Raw genomic sequence first — 24,406 nt, forward strand, 5'->3', positions numbered from 1 at the left:
AGCGGAGACCAGGACAAGTTGAGCCCCAGAGACAGATCCTCAGTTAATACCTTGTCTCCTAGATGGCCATCGGGAAAGACCATGGAAACAAATGAGTCCTCTGCACAAGCTAACTCCGCTGCAGCAGGGATCAACCTGCTGGTTCGGCCAGGAGAACTGGCCCCCGACTGAGCCTGGTTTCTCCCAAGGTTTTTCTCTCTATTCTGTCACCTCTGGCACTTAATTTCCAGTGATATCGTCGATATCGTTGCACAGATACTATTTAAAATGAACTGAGCTGGATGATGACATCACTGAATTCAGTGATGAACTGCCTTTGATGAAAATTGAGAGTTTGCTATTGTCCTTTTGCATTGACACACTATTTTCCTATTTTGACTGTAAAGCTGCTTTGACACAATCTGTATTGTTAAAAGTGCTATATAAATAAAGGTGACTTGACTTGACGCTTGTCTGTGAAGCTTCTGTCTAGTTAAAATACTAAAATTATGCTTCCATGCAACAATTTAATCAGTGAAACTTTAAAATAAAAAACAAGAACATTATATTCATTATAAAAAGGTATACTTAATATTTATAATTATATAACAATATATATAATAATAATTATATATAATACTTAAAATTATTATATTAATAGCCTAACTAATTACCAATATAATTCATAAAATTACATATATATATATATATATATATATATATATATATATATATATATATATATATATATATGTGTGTGTGTGTGTGTGTGTGTGTGTGTGTGTGTGTGTGTGCGTGCGTGCGTGCGTGCGTGCGTGCATGTGTGTGTGTGTGTGTGTGTATAACACAAAAATTCTGAAAACATTGTGTTTAAAAATGTATATAAGCACCGCAACGGTTTTCTGATTATGAAATCTGTTTACATCCTTGACAAATTATGTGTAATTAATCGGACACAGCACTTTCTGAATTCATGAGGGACAGTATGGCTGTTTAATTTATGTTGTAGAAAAAATCTGCAAAGCCACCTTTTGTCAACTCATAAATTAAACACAAAATACAAACAAACAAAGATATACTAAAAACCCAGTAGAAATGCCTGAGGGAGTCCATGCTGAGTTGGCATTCTGTGTTGGCCTACAAATTGACGCCATGACTGAAATGTTCTATTTTTGCCGCTCATAGCATGCTGAACGTAGCAGAAAATGCAGGGAAAATACAATATAAACATTTATCAACACAATGTTTTGCAATAGAAGCTGTTGGCCAGTGTTTGAAATAGGATGTGTCATACATGATGTAAGTTGCACACACAGTGACAGGCACACAAGACAGCATTGTTTTAGCTACTTTGGGGTTTGGGTTTTTGTTTCAGGTAGACTGATTATTATCTAGATCTACCCATTATTCCCCTCCTTGTTAAAATTAGATTTTAATGACAATAAGTTTGTCCTCAAAAGCTCACTTATGACAACCATTTCTAAATTTATGGTGATAATCATAGGAAATACTTAGTGTAGTAACCCTGGAAGCACTTTATTTTCTGTACAGAGATGTAACTCTGTTTACACATCAGAAGCAAGGTCAACATGGAAGCTATAGGTGCCCTTGTTGCACTTGTTTTGGAGATCTTCTTAGCCTATGTGTTGAATATGTGTAGAGTATGGGGTCTAGTATATTTTAAGCAGTTCTTGAAAAAAAGCATAGATAGTGCAGTTGTCCTGAATAAACAGAGTAGATGGATCACACATACAGAATTCTCACTTCTCAAAAATAAATAAATAAATAAACTATTAACATCAATATCAGAAGTCATGCGTGAAGTAAGTATAGTTGTATATTTATGTGAATATGCTTGCAAATATCTACTCAGAAAAAATATTTTTCATAATACTCATTTGGCATAAATTGAAAACACATGATTATGTTTGGCAATATGATGTTATGAGACAATATGATAACCAATAAATGTGTAATTCAAATTCTATGAAAATATGTATTAAAAATAATAAATTGAAATGTTAGTTAATGATAAAAAAAATATATTATTATATAAATAATATTAATAACCTAAATGTTTAAATGACTTTTATTGTGTACAAGACTTTTATTTTGTTTTATTGTTCGGCATGTTGTTATGACCTGATTTTAGATTGAATCGCGTTTCGTTAACCTTTAGCCATTAAAATGTGTGAATGTAAATCATATTTGTAATAAATGGCTGTAGCTTAAATGTTAATTTTGTTGTTTTTATTTAAAGGCATTGACCCGGAAGCTACGCGACACTTCCGCGGTGTTGTTGACAGTTCCAGGTTCTTGTGTAAGGAAGGACGCACGTGAGCACATCAGTCTCTACATCATATAGAGTGAGTAAAAGTTTGTCAGAGACAATTTTTTTTTAATTTGATATTACCTAACACCACGATCTGAATATCTTTTACATCCGATAAGATACAGCGAGGTATGGGCGGCTGGATTTTAGTATTATTAACGAAACGATAAAGAGAAGAGGACATGATGTAACTGGTGACATTGTGGCCAGCTGCACTCTGCTGGCTGTGCATAATCTAATGTTGAAACGGAAGTATAGAGCTGATAAATGTCCCATGCTGTTTTGTTTTCTCAGACAGCGTTTGTCAGTGGAAATGTCGAGCCTGTCAGCAGCCAGTGTGGAGGCTTCACCAGCGATAGAGGGAGCAGAGCAGAAGAAACCTCTCAAACCATGCTGTGCGTGTCCCGAGACCAAAAAAGCACGAGACGCATGGTGAGGAGACTTTTAGCTATTAGTTAACTTCTGCTTTAAAGGGATATTCTTTACGTAATTATTTCTCATGTTTGCCAAACCTGCATGACTTACATTCTTCTGTCAAGCACAAAATAATTTTTAAAGGACTGAACTGCTCAATGAGGACGAAAATCCCCATAAAAGTAGTCAGTATTACTTATGAAACTAATCTGATTACTGTTGAACTCCTATTAGAGTTGTATTGTGGCACGAGCAGTTCTTCAAATTTCTCTTTGTGTGTTCTATCAAGCTGGTTTGGAGCAACATGGGGGTTAGTAATTAATAGTGCTGTCAAACGATTAATCGCGATGAAATATGCATAATATATATATATATATATATATATATATTTTTTTTTTGAAAATATTTACATGTCTATATTTATATTAATATAATGTATATTATAAATAAATATATTTAATATATAAACATAACATTTTTCTGAAATATAAACATGCACGTGTGTGTATTTATATCTACAGGTGCATCTCAATAAATTAGAATGTTGTGGAAAAGTTCATTTATTTCAGGAATTCAACTCAAATTGTGAAACTCGTGTATTAAATAAATTCAATGCACACAGACTGAAGTAGTTTAAGTCTTTGGTTCTTTTCTCAACAAATTAGAATATGGTGACATGCCAATCAGCTAATCAGCTCAAAACACCTGCAAAGGTTTCCTTAGCCTTCAAAATGGTCTCTCAGTTTGGTTCACTAGGCTACACAATCATGGGGAAGACTGCTGATCTGACAGTTGTCCAGAAGACAATCATTGACACTATTCACAAGGAGGGTAAGCCACAAACATTCATTGCCAAAGAAGCTGGCTGTTCACAGAGTGCTGTATCCAAGCATGTTAACAGAAAGCTGAGTGGAAGGAAAACGTGTGGAAGAAAGAAGCACAACCAACCGAGAGAACCGCAGCCTTATGAGGATTGTCAAGCAAAATCGATTCAAGAATTTGAGTGAACTTCACAAGGAATGGACTGAGGCTGGGGTCAAGGCATCAAGAGCTCCCACACACAGACGTGTCAAGAAATTTGGCTACAGTTGTCGTATTCCTCTTGTTAAGCCACTCCTGAACCACAGACAACGTCAGAGGCAACTTACCTGGGCTAAAGAGAAGAAGAACTGGACTGTTGCCTCTTTTCAGATGAGAACAAGTTTTGTATTTCATTTGGAAACCAAGGTCCTAGAGTCTGGAGGAAGGGTGGAGAAGCTCATAGCCCAAGTTTCTTGGAAGTCCAGTGTTAAGTTTCCACAGTCTGTGATGATTTGGGTTGCAGTGTCATCTGCTGGTGTTGGTCCACTGTGTTTTTTTTTGAAAACCAAAGTCACTGCACCCGTTTACCAAGAAATTTTGGAGCACTTCATGCTTCCCTCTGCTGACCAGCTTTTTGAAGATGCTGATTTCATTTTTCAGCAGGATTTGGGACCTGCCCACACTGCCAAAAGCACCAAAAGTTGGTTAAATGACCATGGTGTTGGTGTGCTTGACTGGCCAGCAAACTCACTAGACCTGAACCTCATAGAGAATCTATGAGGTATTGTCAAGAGGAAAATGAGAAACAAGAGACCAAAAAATGCAGATGAGCTGAAGGCCACTGTCAAAGAAACCTGGGCTTCCATACCACCTCAGCAGTGCCACAAACTGATCACCTCCATGCCATGCCGAATTGAGGCAGTAATTAAAGCAAAAGGAGCCCCTACCAAGTATTGAGTACATATACAGTAAATGAACATACTTTCCAGAAGGCCAACAATTCACTAAAAATGTTTTTATTTTATTTATTTTTTTATTGGTCTTATGAAGTATTCTAATTTGATGAGATGAAATTGGTGGGTTTTTGTTAAATGTGAGCCAAAATCATCACAATTAAAAGAACCAAAGACTTAAACTACTTCAGTTTGTGTGCACTGAATTTATTTAATACAAGAGTTTCACAATTTGAGTTGAATTACTGAAATAAATGAACTTTTCCACGACATTCGAATTTATTGAAATGCACCTGTACAGTACATAATAAATATACACAGCACACATACATATATTATGTAAACAAAAACTTTTAGTTTGGATGCGATTAATTGCGATTAATCGTTTGACAGCACTAGTAAATAATGACAGAATTTTTAATTTGGCGTAAACTATACATTTTAGCAAGATACCATGACACAATACTGTCTTCTTTGCAGCATAATTGAAAAGGGAGAAGAAAGCTGCACAGACCTCATCGAAGCGCACAAGGAGTGCATGAGGGCACTTGGTTTTAAGATTTAATACCATATAATAATCAGATTGAGTGAATGGTAAGTGTCACAAAAATGACTAATTGTTTACAAAGAATATACTTTGTGATATTTCTCACATTTTATTATTTTTCAAACCTTGGGCACCACTAACTTTAAATTTTATTAATGCAATTTTCAGATATCTCCGTTTCACCGTAGATTTAATTTAAAGGAATAGTTCACCTCAAAATTGTCATTTTTGCTTCCACATGTCTTCTGCATGACTGACTTTCTTCTGTGGACTTATTTATATCATATACCCAAGCTGTTCTCTTCTATACAATAAAAGTGAATGGTGTTCACAGCTGACAGTTAGGGCTGTTCCTTACAAAAAGCTATTATATAGCTTCAGAAGACTTTTTTGGTGCACTTATGATTTTTTTTATTTATTTATTTATTTATTTTTTGAGCTTGTCAGCCCCTGATCCTTATGTTGTTGTATGAAACAGAGCAGCTCAGATATTCTGCTAAATCTCTCCATTGGTAAATAATGCTAAAACTTCCATATTTGAACTTCCTTTATATATGTTTTAAATAAATCTATTCCTTTAAATAATAAAAAAAAAATATTCTGTATTTTATTTTCTGAGGACATTTGTTTTTATTTAAAGATTTAGTAATAATGTTTTCCATTTGTCATTTCTTTCTTTTTGTAGTGAATGACAACCTGTGTGAAATGGGACACGGTGTGCTCATTTATTTATATTTCTACACTGCAGGGAAGATTATGCTGGGCTGAATTTATTACTCTAAAGGAAATATCTGTCTTTTCTTTCTCTTTCTTTCATATGTGATTTGTGTACATTTATGGTCAATAAAAATCCTATGCAAGATGTTAAGCCATTCTCTTTTCTTGTGTCTTCACTTCTTATTTGTATGCAATACGGCAGAGATTCTAATAACAAGGCTTGCTTTCTCTTTTTACAGCCTACTTTAAATGATTCAGTCTAATCAACATGTATCACATGCTTGATTTACTTATTTTATCACATATTAAATTATTTATGAAGTAGTGTTTGTTGACACACTGCAGGCCAAGCAGTTTAAGCAAACAGACTGTTCCTTCAAGCTTCCTACTCGGTTGGCTTTCGAATTCCCTGTGCAAGCGTTGGGCTGGTGACAGCTGCACTTAACTATGCATGGAGGCCAAAAATAGTGCTGCTGCTCCCAGCACACTCTAATCTGAGGTCTACCCGCAGAAGCGCTTTTATTCTGTATCTACACCTGGTGTGAACCCAGCAAAAGCAATTCATAATTTGCGTTTTCTCCTAAAGATTTCACAAGTATAGTTTGTCCCTGACACAAACGCTTATTTAGCTTATTTCACTATTCCTGCTTATAATTACCTTCTACATTTTGATGTTCAATTCATTAAATCCCAGCAAATGCAAATGCATAATTGATATTTTTCATATATTAAATACCAATAGTTTTTTCTAGTTTGTTTCTGTCATTCAAACTGCTTTGATGGAGCTTTACTTCAATGAGAATGTGCATACAGTGAGATCATTTCTATCAGCATGCCTCTCTTGCAGGGTACATGTCAGATTGACTGCTCTGAATAGTAACTTTAACACTCTCTTATCTATAACAGCTAGTTAAGCTGCACAAGATATCCAATGTATATTGACATTGTGCATTTCAGTTATGTTTCCATCTATATAAGCTGTCATGATTAAGAGGTAAAACAAATGGATCTATTAATCACACCACAAAGCGATTTGTCATTGCAATGTTGTTCAATAGAGCATTCCATTTGTGCTAAAACACTACATATCACTGTGCAGCTCTCAAAGTGGATTGTTATTTTTCTTGCATAATTCCCACAATCTGTAACTCAGATGTCTTATATCAAAATAATGCAGTTCCTCATCTACCCTAGATTTGGTGAATGAATAGACCTGCTCTCACTAACCTTAAATTATCCAATCCACACAATATGGAAAGCCTCTGTCCTTAAATTACATCCATTTTCCACAAAGACTTTGCTGGTGCCTTATTTCACGGTTTCTCTAAATTAACAATTAATCTTTGTTCTTTGGTATATTTATAAAAGATGAAACCTGCAACTTGGAAATGTCTTTTTACATAAGAATGGATTCCTGAAAACAACCAAATTTCTGTATTCTTATAAGAATCGCAATTAGTGTTATAAAATAAGGGTTAATTACCATTTGTTCTTAGCATTTTGATATTTATGGAGTAACTAAGCAATGGCCACTAAAGAACATGCTGTATTGTGAATATGCTGTCATGCCTAACAACGCCAGTTGGCATTTTATACAACAATACAGCAATATTCTCATAACTTATGATTAAATAATAAAAGAAACAGAATCCACTCACTCTTGCACTCCACTGCTAAGCAGCAGAATATTAACTACCAACAACTGCTGGTTCAAGTTATGTGAGACTACAAAAAGGAATGGCCAAGGAGGGGAGGTAAACAGTGTTACATGACCTCCCCTGTTATTTGATCTGTCTCAGATTGTCTAAATATACCCCATATAGCCTAGTATCCTCCTCCCCTCAAACACCATTAGAAGAGCTGGAATACAAATTGTCTGTCTGATTGTGAGAAAACGAGTGTTGGTGACATCTGGCAGAGCTTTCAGAGATCTTCACAGACGTCAGTGCATGTCACCTGTTATCGTAATCACTCTGCCCGGCCATCATTGTGTTATGTTAAGTAGCGAGTCTGCTTTTTGTCTGTGGCTCTTTCCTCCTTGGGTTTCAACTCCAAACATGGTTATCCTTCTCAGGGTCTCTACCCCCGCCTCTCCCGCTCCATGTTTCCAACAGTCCAGTGCAGGGCAGGGAACAGAAGCAGAGACGGTATAGGGCTGATTTTGTCAAATTCGAAAGGAAGCGTGGGTGTCAATGGAACTGAATGGAATGGAATTATGAAGCTTCTTTCATTCCAACTATTTTTGGCAGTAAGAGGTGTATTGGCTGTTAGAGGCTGAGGGGAACAATCTTTTTTCATATATATCTGACATTAGTTTTATATATTTTAAGGCTCTTTTTTATATATTCAGTTTCCATTGGTTTGAAGACCACATAGCTATAAACATGAATAGTGGCGACTCTATCTTGATTGACTCTATAATTTTCAATCACACACTCTGTGATGGATGGACCAACAGCACCGAAGGTGCCATCTACCATCTGGGTAACACCATTCTTTTTTTGGGCTATATGGGTGGTAGCGGAGCATATGGTGCTCTGTACATCTTCAGCTTTCTGGCTCCCGCTTTCCTCTGTCTGGCTCTGTGGGGCTGGTTGACAGTGTGTGGCCTTGATGTTTTCCTCTGGAACTTGCTGCTGATGCTGCAGTGTTTGGCCCAGGTGTGTCATCTGATTTTTCGGCTGATGCAGGACGGTTTAACTAATGAGGAGCTTTCGGCGCTTTACACAGCAGTCTATCTGCCTCTGGATGTACCTGTGCAGGTGTTTAAGGAGATTACGGCTGCCAGCGAGAACAAAGTGCTCTCTCTAGCGGCTGAGGAGACGTATGCTGTCGAGGGGAAGACGCCCATTGATCAGCTGTCTTTTCTTCTTTCTGGCAGGTGAGAAACACAATGTTTGGCAGAGTTGTAGACTCATACAGTTCTCTGGATTAGTGATTGATCTTGAACTAGTAGTTTTAAAACTATTATTACTGTAAAAACTCACACTAAATATCTGCTTATTTTCCTGAAGGTGTACTTAATGTTTGCAGTAAGGCAACATTCTCAGTTCTATAGTATAATAATTTACATGAAAAAAGAATATGTGGGTCAATAACATTTTTTGACCAATCTATTGATTAATTAATAAAAAAATAAATAAAATGTGATTACTACATACAGTCCAATAAAATTACAATGGCAGTAGTAGTTGTAAGGCATAATAAATAAGGCATTATATATATCATATCTATATGTCTATATCTATTAATTCACTTCTTTGCTGCTTAATTAAACACTTTTGTGTACCAAATCATGTTGCAAAGAAAAAAAAATATTACTTAGGAAATGGATCCCTGCAGACCTCATGACTGTGTAAAGGTCAACAAGTCTCTTAAAATGTAAGATTATTTGACCTTTTTAAGGGTCAAGTTGTGAAATGTCATGTTATAATTATAAAACATAATTATATTTTTGAATGATTAATTTATGATTTTTGTGATATTTACCTTGAAAAAAGTTTTCAACTTTTTTTTTTTTTTAATTTAAGATGTGTACACATATGTATTTAAGGTAAAAATAAATGTTTTTTCTTTCTTTTTACTTGATGGTTACACCATATTACAATTTTAGTCGTTACATTTAAAGTTGCAATAAAACGGAAGTAGCGACTGATCTTTTTCTGTATTGTAATGTATTTCACTCTAAATACTGTACATTTAGGATGAATTTTCATTTCATACTTCTTGAAAATGTTACAAATGTTTTTCAAATCCATATTAAATGAACACGAATACAAAAGGCACATTTCTAAGGACTTAGTATTTGTGTTTAAAACCAGATCTTTTGCTTTTACAGGATTAGAGTGTCCTTAGAAGGTCAGTTTCTCCATTATATCTTCCCTCACCAGTTTCTTGATTCTCCAGAATGGGAGTCTCTAAGACCTACAGAGGAGGGCAACTTCCAGGTACGTTAACATACTGTTTTTATAATTAGTACCAATGTGATCAGGTACATCTTGGAAACTTTTTTAGCCTGTGCCATCGAGCAAAATGATTCAGTGTTCATACAACCATTGAAATATTGCATGCCCTTAAACTTCCCATGACCCTTTTGACCTCAGGTGACACTGACCGCAGAGACGGACTGCCGTTACATCTCTTGGCGCAGACGTCGGCTTTACCTTTTGCTGTCTAAGGATCATTACATTGCCCGACTTTTCTCAGTCATGCTCGGGAGTGACATTGCTGACAAACTGTACTCGCTCAATGACAAGCTGTTTGCCAAGAGTGGTGTGCGCCTTGATGTCCGTCTGCCCAGTCTCTACCACGTCCTCGCCCCCTCGCCACAGGGCAGTGAGGGTGGCAGTGCTAGTTCACCACCCAGGGGGAGCCAAGGAGATGCTACAGTCGTGCCAATTGATCCAGCCCCGTCTAACCAGGGCTTAGAAGCAAGAAATGTCCACCCGGACCAGGGAAAGACCCCTGTGCCCAAAGCTCCACACCAGCTCTCGCCCTCAGACACAGAGATGCCCTCTGGTGAGGATTCAACAAGCTTGGTTCTGGAGGACTTTGCTGATATGACAGGCTCTCTAATGGACTATGGGAGTGAGAGAGATTATTTGAAGTAAAGGTTGGGGTGTTGACGCTAACACACTGGCACACTTCTTAAATCACAATGTAAGTACACAAGGAAGGATTGAGGGGTGGGTCGATAAAGATGGGGCTGGTTTGCATGAAAAGGCACAACTGCACTAACTGGACACTGAACTGCACAAACAATGACTGATTAAGAGAATGCAGAGTGATGAATATGCATGATAAATTGTAGTAGTGTATACTTCTTTTTGACCTGGATTATATTTATGACTTTACTGCCATTTGATAAATTCACATGCAAGGAAGGGATATCAGTTAATATAATAATAGTGAATATATATAATAATTATATTGAAAATTAATATGTGACCCTGGACCACAAAACTAGTCTTAAGAGATTTAGAGATCATCTGAAAGCTGGATAAATAAACTTTCCATTGATGTATGGTTTATTCGGATCTGACAATATTTGGCCGAGATACAACTATTTTAAAATCTGGAATCTGAGGGTGCAAAAAAAAAAAAAAAAAAAAAAAAAAAAAAACTGAGAAAATCGCCTTTAAATTTGTCCAAATGAATTCTTAGCAAAGCATATTACTAATCAAAAATTAAGTTTTGATATATTTACAGTAGGAAATTAACAAAATCTCTTTATGGAACATGATCTTTACTTAATATCCTAATGAATTTTGGCATAGAAGAAAAATCTGTAATTTTGACCCATTCAATGTATTTTTTGGCTATGGCTACAAATATACCCCATCGACTAAAGACTGGTTTTGTGGTCCAGGGTCACATATGCTAGAAGAATACTGTTTTAATTATAATTTATTATTATTATTAAATTTATTTTGATTATATTGATAATACTGTTCACTCATATACTTAACTTTTTGCATAATTTAATTTTAGGCTTGTAATAATAATAATAATAATAATATTTAGTTATTTTATTAAATTAATTTTGATTATATTGATGGTATACTTATCTATCTATATATATATATATATATATATATATATATATATATATATATATATATATATATATACATAAGTATGATCAATATAATTTAATTGATTGGTTTAATTTAAGGCTTGTAATAATAATAATAATAATAATAATAAAAATATTATATTAATAATACCATATTCATTTATTTCATTTTTTACATTATATTTTTTAATGTAGGCTTATAGTAATAATAATTATTATTATTATATTGATAATGTTTTAATTTAAAATGTAATTAAAATGACATTAAAATTAGATTTCAATGAATTAAAATAATAATAAATATCTTTCCTTTAATTTACATTGTAGGCGTGTTATTATTATTATTAATTGGCTATACTGATACTATTCATTCATGATTTAATGCAATTGATATTTATTATTTCTACATTAATTTGTGTAAGGTGTTCTGTAATAATTACAGTATCTTCAACTTTAAATTGTTTTAACACAGACAAACACAACACAAAGTATGTCCTCATTTAACACACATGTGTATTCTGGTGAGAGGAAAAGGCTTCCTTGGGTGAGAGATAACTAAGTTTTATTTAGTACATGGTAGTGGAGTTATATTCAGTGTTTCCATCCTAGGATATTTTTGATAGATGTTTCTATGCTTAGGAGAAGGCTGGTTTTATTTTACCACATACACTTGTGCCAGAGGCTGGATGAAAGACTGGAAGGGGTTTGGGACATCCAGGGATCCAAACATACCAAGTCTGTTTATCCAGCACTCCTCCCTCTCGAAATACTTGGCTTTGCCAACAAGGGCCATATTGCACTTTGTAGGGTACAGGATAGTGGAACAGCTGTGAGAGGAGGAGGGTTCTGCTGTCATTTGAGACATGACCTTCACACGCTAGTTTCCAAAGGAATGAGATATATGGATCATGTCCAGAAATACAGCCTGGGCTACAGAAACCAATATGCGAACTACACTGATGGATACAAACATGCTTAATTGAGTTATGGGATTTACTGCAGTGTTCTCAATAACATTTTAATGTGTCACCTTTTTCCATAAATCTAACAGAGGATGATAATCCAGCAAGACTTCGATTCCAAAGAGGAGGTGCCCCACTGGCCCCTACTGACACCCCAAAGCTGTAGGAATGGTTTCAGCAGTGTAAAGACCATAACATCTGAACGATCTCTCCACCAAAACCACCATCAAATCTGTTTCCCCTCATACAAATGAAGACAACATTAACACTGAACAGTAAAAAGATTCTTTAAATGTCCTTTTGTTTTGGACAGTGACAGGACAAAAGATCAAACCTCCAATAAAAAAAGATACTGTTATATATGATTCCACATTGCACATAAAATAATGGTTTTATTTTTATTTGTATTGGCATGTGCTTAGTACTTAAATCTGTTTGGAATACATGAGACAGGCAACAAAATAGATTTTCAAACACGAATTTGAACAGCACTTCAGAGATATATTAGATAGATAATGAGATTTATTAAAAAAGTGTGTGCTTTATCATAATAGGAAGTTAGTAAATGCTTCAGCATCATCTTCTGAGACTGACCATTTGATGAAAACGTATTTTCATGGGGCCAATTGTTAAGTGCTGGGTTCAAAATGTGACTTATCACTAATTGTAAATGAACAGATTTGAATTTTTAATATTAAGAATGCAGTATGCAGTTAGAGACGCTAATCAGAGTGCCAAAATAATGAAATGTACCTTGAGTGTTGCACCACTCCAAATATTTTAATCATTGGAAATGAACCAGTACTTTCAACAAGCATATTAACACATAATAGAACTACTGAGTGTTGAATGACTGACTTGATTCCTCTTGACTGATATTTCCCTAACACTCTCTGGAACAATGCACAAAAATCATATTGTACATTATATAAGGGCTAAAGCATAATAAATATATCTAACAGAGTTTAAGCATTTCACTCCCCTTGTATCCTATTTATGTCTTTGTCGCCAAGCTTTAATTCCTCCCAACCCAAGTTTTAGTGTGTGACCTTCGCTTGAGTCTCACTACATTAAGACTTATGTATAAGCTCTCTTAAGTAGATTTTGTGTTGTTCTATTAATTTAGCACAACTGTACAAATTCATGTGACCATGGCACTCCCCGTCCAATATGAATGTTCTTCACACATAATGGATCCAGCCCTCTGCAAATTGAACAGAAATACAGTATTATAAAATGTAGTGTTACATGGGACATATAGTGTAGTGAGTACCCAGAAAGAGAAAAAGAGTTTAAAGGCAAACATTTACCTGGTTTGAGGGACTTCAGAGATGCAGATATACTCAAAATGAATCTCTCCTTGTCTGTAGAATCGTCTTCCTGTGTTTTTCAGCTGCACTGAGTCAATTTTACACAGTTGCTCTGGGTGTGCAGCCACCTTTTTATGCACCATTTCATCTGTATTTCTGAAATGCATATGTATAAAGATATACACACACCTGATTTAAACAGTTAAAGGAGTAAACATGCAATAAAAGAACAGGCTATGGCTTGTTGGAAATATAATACATACAGTTTGAGTTTCAGCTCTGTCTCAGGGTGTCCCACAGAGATCAGGGTGAGCTGAACTTCAGCAGTCTTGTCTAAAGGGGAAACTTTCAATTCCAGTAGGATGTGATGCGCTGAAAAAGAAGGGCATGAGTGGGATTATTTGGCTGTATTTTTCATTAACATAACAAATTTATAAACTCTTAAATACACAAATACACAAAACATTTGGGGGTGACTAAGTGTGGGGTCAGTAAGATTTTTTAATGTTTTTAAAGAAGTCTCTTATGCTAACCTGCATTATTATTTTACCAAATATACAGTAACAATTTGAAATATTATTACAATCTTAAATAACCATTTTCAGCAGCCGCTACTCCAGTCTTCAGTGTCACAGCATTCTTCAGAATTTATTCTAATATCTTGATTTGTGCTCAAGAAACATTTCTTATTATTATCAATGTTTAAAAAGAGTTGTGCTGCTTATAGTTAGTTCACCCAAAAATGTAAATTATGTCATTAATTACTCACCCTCGTGTCGTTCCAAGACCTTTGTTCATCTTCGGATCACAAATTAAAATATTTTGATGAAATCCGAGAGCTTTCTGACCCTGCATAGTCAGCAACGCAACTACCATGTTCAAGGCCCAGAAAGGTAGTAAGGACATGATTAATATAGTCCAGGTTTGGAATGACATGAGGGTGGGTAATTAATGACAGACTTTTCATTTTTAGGTGAACAATCCCTTTAATATGTTTTGTAGTTGTTATACTTTCTTTTAGGATTATTTGATGCATAAAATGCATAAAACAACAGCATTTATTTGAAATGGAATATTTGTAATGTAAAAGTCTTTAATGTCACTTTTGATCACTCTGATGCATCCTTACTAAAAAGCTGTTAATACTGAGTTGTTAACACCGGTGTTGGGGAAAGTTACTTTTAAAAGTAATGCATTGCAATATTGCGTTACACCCTAAAAAAGTAACTAATTACGTTAGTTCATTTTTAGTGAATGCGTTTTTTTTAATATATATATATATATATGAAAGTATTTCATTTTTTAACAAAAGTAAAAGCCCTTTCACACCAGAAGTGACGGAAATGTTAATTCACGTCTGTACAGTAGAGGGCGTTGCATTTGACTGTTTTTATTTATTTTGAGGAACACCGAATCTGTTTTTGTGCACGTGAGATGAGTAAATGCATGTTCACATTTAGTCTACTACAGTAACATCATATTTACACAGCGTACACAATGCCTTTGAACTTACTCCCAATTTCTCTCAACATGGCAACACAAGAGCTGTCAGTCAATACATGGGAAACAAAATAACTTTAGTTACTTACTTGAAAAAGCAACTCAGATATTTCCTTCTAAATTAAAAAGTAACACATTACTTTACTAGTTACTTCAAAAAAGTAGTCCGATTACATAACTCGCATTACTTGTAAGTGAGAGTGAGAGTGGACTTTAGATAAATTACAATATGCACAAACTCATACACACCACAATAAGGAGGCGTAGCAGTGGTCAGGAGATAGACCTTCTCTTGATTTGGCAGGGGATTAGCTGTTATCCCACTGTTCTTTAATAAGCCTGAAAAACATACACATATAAAAACAGAGAGTGAAGGAGCACAACTGGGCAAGGCTTGCGTCATACATTACATGAAACAACTTTATCCTGTTGTTACACAATCAGCCTTAAGTAATACATTGTCTAGTTGGAGTAAGACATACATGTATACAAAAGAAATGCCTGATTGAGCACCTAAATGAACTAGAACATCAAGGTCATAACCATCCAAGATTAGATTAGCATGCAAAACCCCTTTAGAATTATTATTCAGTCCTTGAGAATGAGGATATGTGTGTTAACAGTATCCATCCTCCTTATGAAAGACATCTAATCATAGACTAAAGAGTAGATTAAAAATGTGAGGATCTCCACTGTATGTCCTGGTATATCAATTAATTTCAAAAGTAAAAGAAAAAAGTTCACTTTTATTTTGTTCATAAATAGACAAAGATGTTTCTTTAAACACTTTCTAAAAAGATGTTCCTTTAAAACATTCTGCTTACTCGTCATTACCTATTTGCGGGCATGTGCCATTGAAGGGCCCCTCACAGGTGACGCATTTTCCTGCCAGGAATTCCTCATAATTGGAGCAGGGAAAACCAATAAAGTAACAGGAGCTGTTCAGGGCGCTCATGTAGACGTGCAGGGCCCTCATGTGGTCACAGATGACATAACCATACACTGGAAAGTAGATAAAAACTGACAGATTCTCATCATCAACTATGGTACATTTAATTTACCTTAATGTCTCAGATTTTGTTGAAACACTTACTTGAAGCAAACCTTGAGCGTGCACAACCGGCTTGGTCCATTCCGCCATTTAAGAAGAAGTCCACATGCCCAACAGGAATAGATATACCAAAGTCTGGCAAATGCACATATATTCAGTTCAGTTGTGCACAAATAATCTGTACTTCTGTATTGACAATAGCACCAATGGTATACTCTTGCGGTTAGATAGTAAATCAAGATAATAAAGCTGTCAAAAAAAAACATGCCCAGTTCAATATTAGACTATGTTCTTGAAAAAAATAAAAATCAGTTTATGTAATTTCAGCCAAAGGACTGATTCACTCTTACAGTCAGAGTCAGTGTGAATGGCCTCGACAAACAAAGCATCTGATGAATCCAGACGGTCAAATGGATCAGCACTCTTGAACATTGGACCTGCTGGGTCCAGACCTGAAGGCACAAAACTCAGATATATGTTCTGCATTATACTAAATGATTCACATTTAGCCACTTTTAGGGTTCCACACAAATTTTAAACACTTTAAATGGTCAAACAAAGTCTTGTTTTCTCGCCGAGGCTGAGTAGCATAACAATTTCTCAATTGTTTGTTTGAAGCGCTCTTGCAGCCTCTGCTTTTGTCAGAAAGCCTCATTCAGTGTGGTGCAGTGTTGGTCTTTGTTCCACTCACAAGTGTAGCATCTTCAAAGGTCTCATTGGGATAAAATGTTATTATATATATATTAATTTATTTTGATTGATTACAGATAATTTTAGTATAATTTTAATTATTTTATTATATTTGCTAAATTGTATATTTTATGTCTGCTTTTGCTTCAATAACAGCTTTTAAAGGTTTTCAAACCTATATTTCCAATATGGTCATTTACTTTTGGATCCCACTGTATAGTGTATATTAATATACTGTATTAGAGCAATTTTATTAAAATATTACCTGTAATTCGACCCAGCTTGCCTTCAAATAGGGTCCCTACAAATCCAGACACGTGTGCTCCAAGACTCACACCAATGAAATGAAAAGATTCCAGCGTGCTTCCATATTTCTACAATGGACACAAGAATAACAACAACAACAAAATGTATTTACATTATTCTCCACCATGTAATACTGTGATTCTCTGTGTACTGATACATTTTATTAGGTTTATTACTTGCTCACAGTATTTAGTCATTAGTATTTAGTCGTCAAGTGGTCTGTTATGACAATGGATTCTATACTACTTTGACATGACCTTTTACCGTAAGCTGATTGATAAGCACTGATATCTGCACTGCCACCTCCTTGTAATTCTCTACCACCAAGTTATAAGCAAAGGAGGCTCCATAGACCCAGTCCACCACCAGAACATTCACGTCCTCTTCCCGCAGTAGAGCCTGGGCTAAGCCACTCACCCAGGAAGGCTTACTGCCCAGAGCCCTGAAACACAGTATATCAAAGAGTCATCTGTGTAAAAGGTCATTCACATGCTTTCCTATTATAAAATGCTGCTAATTAAATGCTTCACCTGTATCCATGAACAATGACTTTAGTGGGAAGGGATGAGTTGAAGTAAGCTGTGTGTTTCTGGGTATGGTTGAGGCAGTCCTGTGTGAAGAGGCTGGCACAGTCTGCATTCTTTCGTGTAAGAAGAAGATACTGAACCTGGAGCTTGGTGCCCTGTCTGTATTCCAGCCAAGTGGTGTTGTTGAAGTCGGCACACTTTCGGGATGCTTCCTCGTTACCTGTAAAGTTGTATGCATGGAATTCATGAGTATGCCAAACAGTACAAGGCCAAAATGTTGGGATTTTAACCTGTAATTGGTGGTTTCACCGGATTCACCAGACACTGCAGTCTCTGCTGTCCCCAGATGTGTAAGTTTGACTTTGTAGAATTGAATTTGTAAAGTAAAATATTTTATATATTAAATAATAAAGGTGGTCTTGGTATTTACAAAAGTTACATATTTTGGAAATGAACTTTGGAAGGCGAATACATTTAAAAACATGTTAAATTGCAGCCACCAAAAATACAAATACTGTTAAAATAATGCATTTTTTCTTTTGATCCGAGCTATTCAACATGCTATTTTTGATATGGTTTTGATTTTGTACCTCCATTTTGTATTTCTCTGTGTGCTTCTGTGTATATTTTAAAGAGGTCAAATGCTCTCTGGTTTAGTTTAATTTAATTTATTGAGCTTTCAACGAATCAATGGATTTGTAAACATTAAAATCACTACAATCAAACTCTGTACATTTTTATATTAACAAATGCTGGTCAAATGCTGGTTAAGTTTTCTGTGTTTCTCTTTCTCCAGAAAAACATCTGCACTACTAACTAAAACTGCCGACCATTTAAATTCAGGTGTGGTGTATTTACCCAATAAGATTGGAACAATTAAAGATTTTTTCTATGTGATATTGAACTAAACTGAACTTACCCACAACAGAGGTGATGCACACTGACAAATAAACAAAAGTCTTGATCCATTTCCAAGCTATGGCTTCATTGATCAACATGATAAAATCAGCTGAGTGAGAAGTTTCCGCTTGTTAGTTTCTTCACTGGGTGCAAAATCACTCTTTCTCTTTCTGCGTCCTTTCAGTGCATTGTGTTCCTGTTCTTCAGTTAGTTGTCTTAAGAAGCATGGAATCCACTTAATATCCAGCCACAATCTGTTACACAATGCTTGGTTCTGAGAAAAAGCTTCAATATCCGATTAAGCGAGATGAATGGTTTTTCCTTCAATTCCTGGTGTGCTGTTATAAACCATGTCAGCATGAGAGGCATTAATTCCCAGCTTCCATCATGTGATAGCTTGTGTAGCTAGTGGAGAATCTTTGACTACAACAATGAAAAACAAATGATCTGTTCACTGGACTGCAGCTGGTTGTGAACCTATGACTACACAGATGAAATGTTTGATTGTTTGTCCAGAGGCGCCGGACTCTGGCCCCTTTGGCACAGTGTTGAGCCAAAACTCTCAGAAGAGTTTTGGCTGGATTGAAGTGAAATTAACACAATCAATTGGCCCCACTTGAAAGACATTATCATCAACTGTTTGTTTGTTCAGGTTCAGACTCCCTCATAGGGCTATCTTCTGCAAAAGTGCTGTTGCTTTACTTTGTAAATGATACCATTAAAAACTGAGATGTGTTTACGTGAATAGGCCCAGGTGCCAGGAGATGGCTGCTCTTTTAGCGGTTTGTTTGAGCTTAAAGGGGTCATATGATGCAATTTAAATTTTTCCTTTCTCTTTGGAGTGTTACAAACTCTTGATGCATGAAGAAGATCTGTAAAGTTGCAAAGACTAAAGTCTCAAACCCAAAGAGATATTCTTTATCAAAGTCATGTCAGGGAGATGCTGTGTGTATCTAGGCGAAAGCAAAAGCACTTTATTTGGCCTTCCGAAAGTAGATGCATTTAGGAAGCTTTAAGATTACTTACAACAGAACAGCAACGCTTTGTATGGACGATCGTTTCGTGAACCTAGGAGAGGAGGTAATTCTGACTTTGCTAGACAGTTTGGTGCTTCTGAATCAGCTACTGTAAATATGTTTTGTTATTAGTTTAAGTATTTCCTATTGAAAAATTTTCAAAGTATTTGAAAAAAAAAATTTGTTTTTGAACATTAAAGCATGTCAACATATTCTGCTACTCCAAATACACAAAATAATGATCTTTAAAAAAAGCATCATATGACCCCTTTAACTCATTTTAATATCAAGCTGTTTTTGTGCTCTTTTTCTCATTCATTCCTTTCTTTGTTGCTTTAACATGCCCAAAACATAAAGTAGCCCGTCAAAGTGGGAATGCATCAAAAATATTGTAATTTGTGTTCCAAAGATAAACGAAGGTCTTACGCCCCATTCACACAGGGCGTTGGGATCAACGCCTCTAGTTTACTTTGAATGGAGTGACGTCAAGCTTTGCCGAAATGAATTGTGGGTCTGTCGCATCGCGTTGGGTCCGTTGCTTGCGGCAGAAGTTGAAAACCTTTCAACTTTTCAAGTGCCAACACAGGTGTCAGCCAATCAGATCGCCTTATGCAAATATCCTGGTGCAGACGCTAACCAACTGCTTTCATACAACAACAGAAAACTAATATTATTGGCTACTGTCACTATGACGGTCGCATCAGCACCAAGCTTCAGAAACGCCCTCCATCAATCGTCAAAGCCGACGCCCATGTGAATGTACCATTATGGGTTTGGAACGACTTGAGGGTGAGTAATTAATGACAGAATTTTCATTTTTGGGTGAACTATCCCTTTAAGCATTCGCCACACATTCCATAGATCGATTCAAGTTATGTGCTCAAATAAAAGCCTAACAGTGTGTGTGTTTGTTTTTGTTGAATTTCTGTCTCTGATAAATTAATTTACCCATTAAACTGTGCAATTAATAACAGTATGAATATCAATATAATGTAATAGAAGAATAACGTATACATATGAATTGCATATGACAAATATTTAATTTTCCTGAAAAAATTTGTATTCTTCATATTACTTGTAGGCCTATCACTGGGTATATAAAATGTAACTGAATAAGTCCGAATTAAAACTTATTCGTAAAGTAAGATCTGTGAGATCGATGAACATTTCGACACGCATATTTAATCGCGCATGTGACTGGACAGAAAGTGAAGCTTCGTTTGACATTGCCCCCGTGATTTCTATGTTAACAACACAAGCTTATGCTGCGTTCAAGTCCTCCTCGGACGTTCGTACTTACGAGTTGACAAGTCGTAATTACGACGTCGGGTGCGTTCAAGTCACTTTGTTGGTGTCACTGTTGTCAGACCAGAATCACAGAATAATAGTAATAATTTTTTTTTTTTTAAATGCAGTTCACGAAATGCAACATGCCACATGAGGAAGAGCTTCTGGAGGTGGCCCGCTCTCCACTTTCCTTCACTTAGCAAAATACAAGATGGATCAGGCTGTGGAGGAGTACCAGAGTAAGGCAATCACAGCAACAGTCTATGTCATGATGATGAAGTATTGATTAAATACTTGATATAAATAACTGGAACTGATAGGCTTTTTCTTCCTCCTCTTTTTAAGATATGTGGTGGTGTATGTGGACCCACGTTAAACTTACATTTATTTACATGAATTACGTGTCATAGGATGTCATAGGTCAGATGGTCAGCAGATTGTTGCACTTATGCTTTTATGTTATTTTAGCCTGCAAAAGGATTTTAAATCATATAATTAATAATAATAATATTGTGATGCAAAAATAGTACACTACACAGAACAAATGCTGCTTGTGCTTACAGAATGTTAATCATGTAATTCATTAAATTTTAATGTATATATATTCTTAAAAGAGACAAAATTGTTTCTTCATTTTAAATCGACAGCAATATATTTAATCATGCCAGGCAATAGGAAAAATCTGTTTTCAATTTTATTTGGATATCATATATAAAAATTGAAGTAACATTTATTGATCTATTTCACAGCATTAATCAAATATTCATGATCTTCAAAATTACTTGTTCTCCGTATGTCGGTAAATGAATAAAAACTGGCAACGTGCAATACGGGTCACTGAAAACTCCTCACCAATAAACAACAAAAAACAGACAAGTGGAGTAAAATACAGACTCAGACAGGTAGGCCTATGAATTACCACAACATATTATTTAATTGCAAGACTTTTGAAATTCATTAAGTACTGTCTAAACAGCATTAATACTTGGTTTGTCTTTATGTCTGAAATTTTCTTTTTTTCATTTTAAAATACATTATTCAAGTCATAAAATCTATTTTTGAAATAAGTAAAAGATTTTAGTAATTTTTATTACTACTACTTACTACTTCTTTATATGGATATTTATTTCTAGTTGTTATAGATGTGTAAATAATATTCAGTCATTTTTTTTAACCATAAAACAAGCATTATTCACTAAATATTAGACAGTGAATGTTTTCTACTACCGTGGATCTGATTAGAAGAAAAGTTTACTATAAAACATCAGGCAGAACATGACTGCTGTCTTTTTTAGTATTATTAAACATGCTGTTATTTTATTTCAGGTTAATTTGTTGTCTCTCTGTGGGTAAGACAGATGCTAACCAGTCGCTAGTGCACTTACGTGCCTCTTCCCAGTCATAGCGAGGGCTATATCCAAAATCCCTGTGGGCCTTTTGATATGAGAAACTAAAGGGTGTGTTTAACATGGTCAGTAACTGCCTGTTTAAGGGAGGAGTGAACTTCAGGAAGGGTCGGACCACAACGTGCAGTAATTCCATGAGGAACGACAGAAGATACAGAAGTGGGAAGGGCAGAATGGGCCTCTCTTGTATCACAAAGCCTAATGGTGAAAGAACAGCATAGTTAAAGTCTGAGTAGCTTACAGGCGGCGTGTCGTCTGAGATGTAATAGAAGTTTCCACCCATCACAGCCCTTTTCTGGGAATCTTTGAGAGCCCGACCTGCTTGTAAATGTGCCAGGGCTGCGTTTTCCACATATACAGGATTCACTTTTGCCTCACGTCGTGATGTTCTCTGCAGCACATTTCCATTGCGGATTCCATCCCTCAAGTGGCCTAAAGTAAATCGACAGCCTGGTCCATAGATGAACATGGGCCTCAGTGCACAGGTAGCCAGATGACCTCCATTACGGAGCAGCTCTCCACTGGCCTGAAGGCAAATCTGTTCAGCCTCCTTCTTGGTTTTGCTGTAGCTAAACTTAAGACAGGAGGCGTAAGGGGTGTCTTCATCACCATTAATTATTGGATCACCGTGGGAATTAGGACCAGCCACCTCAATGCTGCTAGTGTAAATAAAGGAGGCCACATTTTCTTGGATGCATGTCTCGAGCAGCAGCTGTGTTCCTGTAATGGAAAAACAATTTCATTGTCTCTGATTACTATATTGCGTAGTGTTGGCGTATTTTGATCAAAGTTTGATCTTAATTTGTTGTGCCAATGCAGGTATCATTTAAATCAGTAGTTCCCAACCTATTTGACTCCAAGGTCCACAGTGTTTTTTTTATTTTTTATTTAGTGTCCATAAAAAAAAATAAAAAAAATAATTGCATTACATGATTCCATAAGTTTCAAGACATTCAGTCTTTTGATTGAGTCTTGTTACCATGTGTTAATGACCAGCACAGAACTCTCACCTTTGACATTAACTTCATATAATTCAGTGTATTCAACTGCTCCAATGACATCGATGAGAGATGCAGTGTGGAAAACAAGTGCTGCTCCTTTACAGGCTCTTCTCAGTAGATCACGGTTCCTGATATCCCCCTCAAAAACACTCACTTTAGTCTCTCCCTTGCAATCTAGGACACAAACAGAGAAACACATTGATAACAGCCTCAATTTGTTGCTTACAAAGAGTTGAGAAAGTAAAAAAAAAGAACAGTTTACATTGAATCTAGTCTTAATATTCACAAGCAAATGCTGATTTCAAGTACAAAACAGGAAGACAAACAATACAAAAGGTGACCAACAAAATCCCGCAAATTGGAGAAATACAAGATGAGAAATGCTGTAAGGGAAGTATCACTTACCGTCAAGAGACTGCATTAGCTCAGACTGGATGTTTCTATCCAGCAGTCGGATCTCAGAAAGCTTCTCCTCTTCCAGCAACAGCCTGACCAGCTTTCCTCCCAGAAACCCACAGGCTCCTGTCACAACACACACATCTCCTGACAGAGTCATGGCAACTGCACACCAGCACCACTTCACTGTCTGGAAACCACAGTGATGTGATGAGCCTTTAGAAATGGTGCAGCGGACTGGGAGGGTGGTGCATTTTTAAGCCTTATTGCCAAGGACAGCTTCAATGCCATGGGCTGGGGATGGGAGTTAAGAAACAGTGTCAAGGTGGTTGCCAGCAGTCTGCTTCTTTTTAGGATTCCTGTTTTTACAAAAAGAAGCCACTACTGACATGAAATCAACTGAATAGTACTTTACATATTATCAAATAGACAATGTGAAAGATACATAAGGAGATTGTAGGGGTATACAGTAGTAACCATTTCTCAAGTTTAATTTTTTGTTCTAATTTAATTTTTAGCATATTTGTATTTGTATTTTGTGTAAAATAAAATAAAATAAAATTATTTATTATTATTATTATTTATTAAAATATTACTAGAATAAAATACCATCATGTGTTTTACACAAACTGGCTTAAAGGTCAAAATCACAGCTTTTTATCAGGTATTTGATCATGTTGACTTTTCCAACTTCTCTTAGTAGCTTAGATTGCCTATTGTGGATATGAGCATAGTT

At 35.8% G+C, this 24,406-nt stretch overlaps 4 protein-coding genes across 8 annotated transcripts; 2 read left to right on the top strand and 2 right to left on the bottom strand.

Moving 5' to 3' along the window:
* The first annotated feature begins 2,113 nt into the window (after window positions 1-2,113).
* On the top strand, window positions 2,114-5,894 carry LOC109052443 (cytochrome c oxidase copper chaperone). 3 transcript variants are annotated; one of them, XM_019069886.2, is made up of 4 exons: window positions 2,114-2,345; window positions 2,606-2,743; window positions 4,960-5,073; window positions 5,195-5,894. In XM_019069886.2, the coding sequence occupies exons 2-3, from the start codon at window positions 2,625-2,627 to the stop codon at window positions 5,042-5,044; spliced, it is 204 nt and encodes a 67-aa protein (XP_018925431.1). In that variant the 5' UTR covers window positions 2,114-2,345; window positions 2,606-2,624; the 3' UTR covers window positions 5,045-5,073; window positions 5,195-5,894. The 3 variants fall into 3 exon arrangements, with proteins under 3 accessions (XP_018925431.1, XP_018925430.1, XP_042587301.1); XM_019069885.2 differs by having other exon boundaries at window positions 2,119-2,345; window positions 5,712-5,894; XM_042731367.1 differs by lacking the exon at window positions 2,114-2,345 and adding an exon at window positions 2,422-2,440 and having other exon boundaries at window positions 5,712-5,894.
* Window positions 5,895-7,570: 1,676 nt separating this feature from the next.
* On the top strand, window positions 7,571-13,252 carry popdc2 (popeye domain containing 2). Of its 2 annotated transcripts, none has more exons than XM_019069883.2 (4): window positions 7,571-8,624; window positions 9,582-9,690; window positions 9,847-10,402; window positions 12,370-13,252. In XM_019069883.2, the coding sequence occupies exons 1-3, from the start codon at window positions 8,128-8,130 to the stop codon at window positions 10,351-10,353; spliced, it is 1,113 nt and encodes a 370-aa protein (XP_018925428.1). In that variant the 5' UTR covers window positions 7,571-8,127; the 3' UTR covers window positions 10,354-10,402; window positions 12,370-13,252. The 2 variants fall into 2 exon arrangements, with proteins under 2 accessions (XP_018925428.1, XP_042587305.1); XM_042731371.1 differs by having other exon boundaries at window positions 7,574-8,624; window positions 9,847-10,261.
* pla1a (phospholipase A1 member A) lies at window positions 11,859-19,258 on the bottom strand. 2 transcript variants are annotated; one of them, XM_042731369.1, is made up of 11 exons: window positions 18,584-19,258; window positions 17,668-17,884; window positions 17,402-17,579; window positions 17,097-17,205; window positions 16,492-16,593; window positions 16,184-16,276; window positions 15,925-16,110; window positions 15,340-15,429; window positions 13,854-13,962; window positions 13,591-13,746; window positions 11,859-13,484 (listed from the first exon to the last, which is right to left on the bottom strand). In XM_042731369.1, exons 1-11 carry the CDS (start codon window positions 18,660-18,662, stop codon window positions 13,403-13,405), a joined length of 1,401 nt encoding a protein of 466 aa, XP_042587303.1. In that variant the 5' UTR covers window positions 18,663-19,258; the 3' UTR covers window positions 11,859-13,402. The 2 variants fall into 2 exon arrangements, with proteins under 2 accessions (XP_042587303.1, XP_042587304.1); XM_042731370.1 differs by having other exon boundaries at window positions 15,925-16,092; window positions 18,584-19,257.
* Window positions 19,259-21,046: 1,788 nt separating this feature from the next.
* hsd3b1 (hydroxy-delta-5-steroid dehydrogenase, 3 beta- and steroid delta-isomerase 1) lies at window positions 21,047-24,133 on the bottom strand. Its single transcript, XM_019069882.2, has 3 exons — window positions 23,680-24,133; window positions 23,284-23,448; window positions 21,047-22,993 (listed from the first exon to the last, which is right to left on the bottom strand). Exons 1-3 carry the CDS (start codon window positions 23,828-23,830, stop codon window positions 22,185-22,187), a joined length of 1,125 nt encoding a protein of 374 aa, XP_018925427.1. The 5' UTR covers window positions 23,831-24,133; the 3' UTR covers window positions 21,047-22,184.
* Window positions 24,134-24,406: the final 273 nt, after the last annotated feature.

This window comes from Cyprinus carpio, chromosome B9 (genome assembly GCF_018340385.1).
Source record: "Cyprinus carpio isolate SPL01 chromosome B9, ASM1834038v1, whole genome shotgun sequence".
NCBI classification, from domain to species: domain Eukaryota; kingdom Metazoa; phylum Chordata; class Actinopteri; order Cypriniformes; family Cyprinidae; genus Cyprinus; species Cyprinus carpio.

Excerpts from the sequence above, each read along its gene's own strand:
- LOC109052443 (XM_019069886.2), top strand. The coding sequence starts at position 2,625 with ATGTCGAGCCTGTCAGCAGCCAGTGTGGAGGCTTCACCAGCGATAGAG. Across the intron at positions 2,744-4,959 it reads AAAAAAGCACGAGACGCATG|CATAATTGAAAAGGGAGAAG; the intron begins GTGAGGAGACTT and ends TCTTCTTTGCAG.
- pla1a (XM_042731369.1), bottom strand. The coding sequence starts at position 18,662 with ATGTTGATCAATGAAGCCATAGCTTGGAAATGGATCAAGACTTTTGTT. Across the intron at positions 13,963-15,339 it reads TGCTACGCCTCCTTATTGTG|CGCATCACATCCTACTGGAA; the intron begins GTGTGTATGAGT and ends CTTCTTTTTCAG. Across the intron at positions 13,747-13,853 it reads ACAGAGCTGAAACTCAAACT|AAATACAGATGAAATGGTGC; the intron begins GTATGTATTATA and ends TATGCATTTCAG.
- hsd3b1 (XM_019069882.2), bottom strand. The coding sequence starts at position 23,830 with ATGACTCTGTCAGGAGATGTGTGTGTTGTGACAGGAGCCTGTGGGTTT. Across the intron at positions 23,449-23,679 it reads GCTAATGCAGTCTCTTGACG|ATTGCAAGGGAGAGACTAAA; the intron begins GTAAGTGATACT and ends TTTGTGTCCTAG. Across the intron at positions 22,994-23,283 it reads ATATGAAGTTAATGTCAAAG|GAACACAGCTGCTGCTCGAG; the intron begins GTGAGAGTTCTG and ends TTTCCATTACAG.
- popdc2 (XM_019069883.2), top strand. The coding sequence starts at position 8,128 with ATGAATAGTGGCGACTCTATCTTGATTGACTCTATAATTTTCAATCAC. Across the intron at positions 8,625-9,581 it reads TCTTTTCTTCTTTCTGGCAG|GATTAGAGTGTCCTTAGAAG; the intron begins GTGAGAAACACA and ends TTGCTTTTACAG. Across the intron at positions 9,691-9,846 it reads CAGAGGAGGGCAACTTCCAG|GTGACACTGACCGCAGAGAC; the intron begins GTACGTTAACAT and ends TTTTGACCTCAG.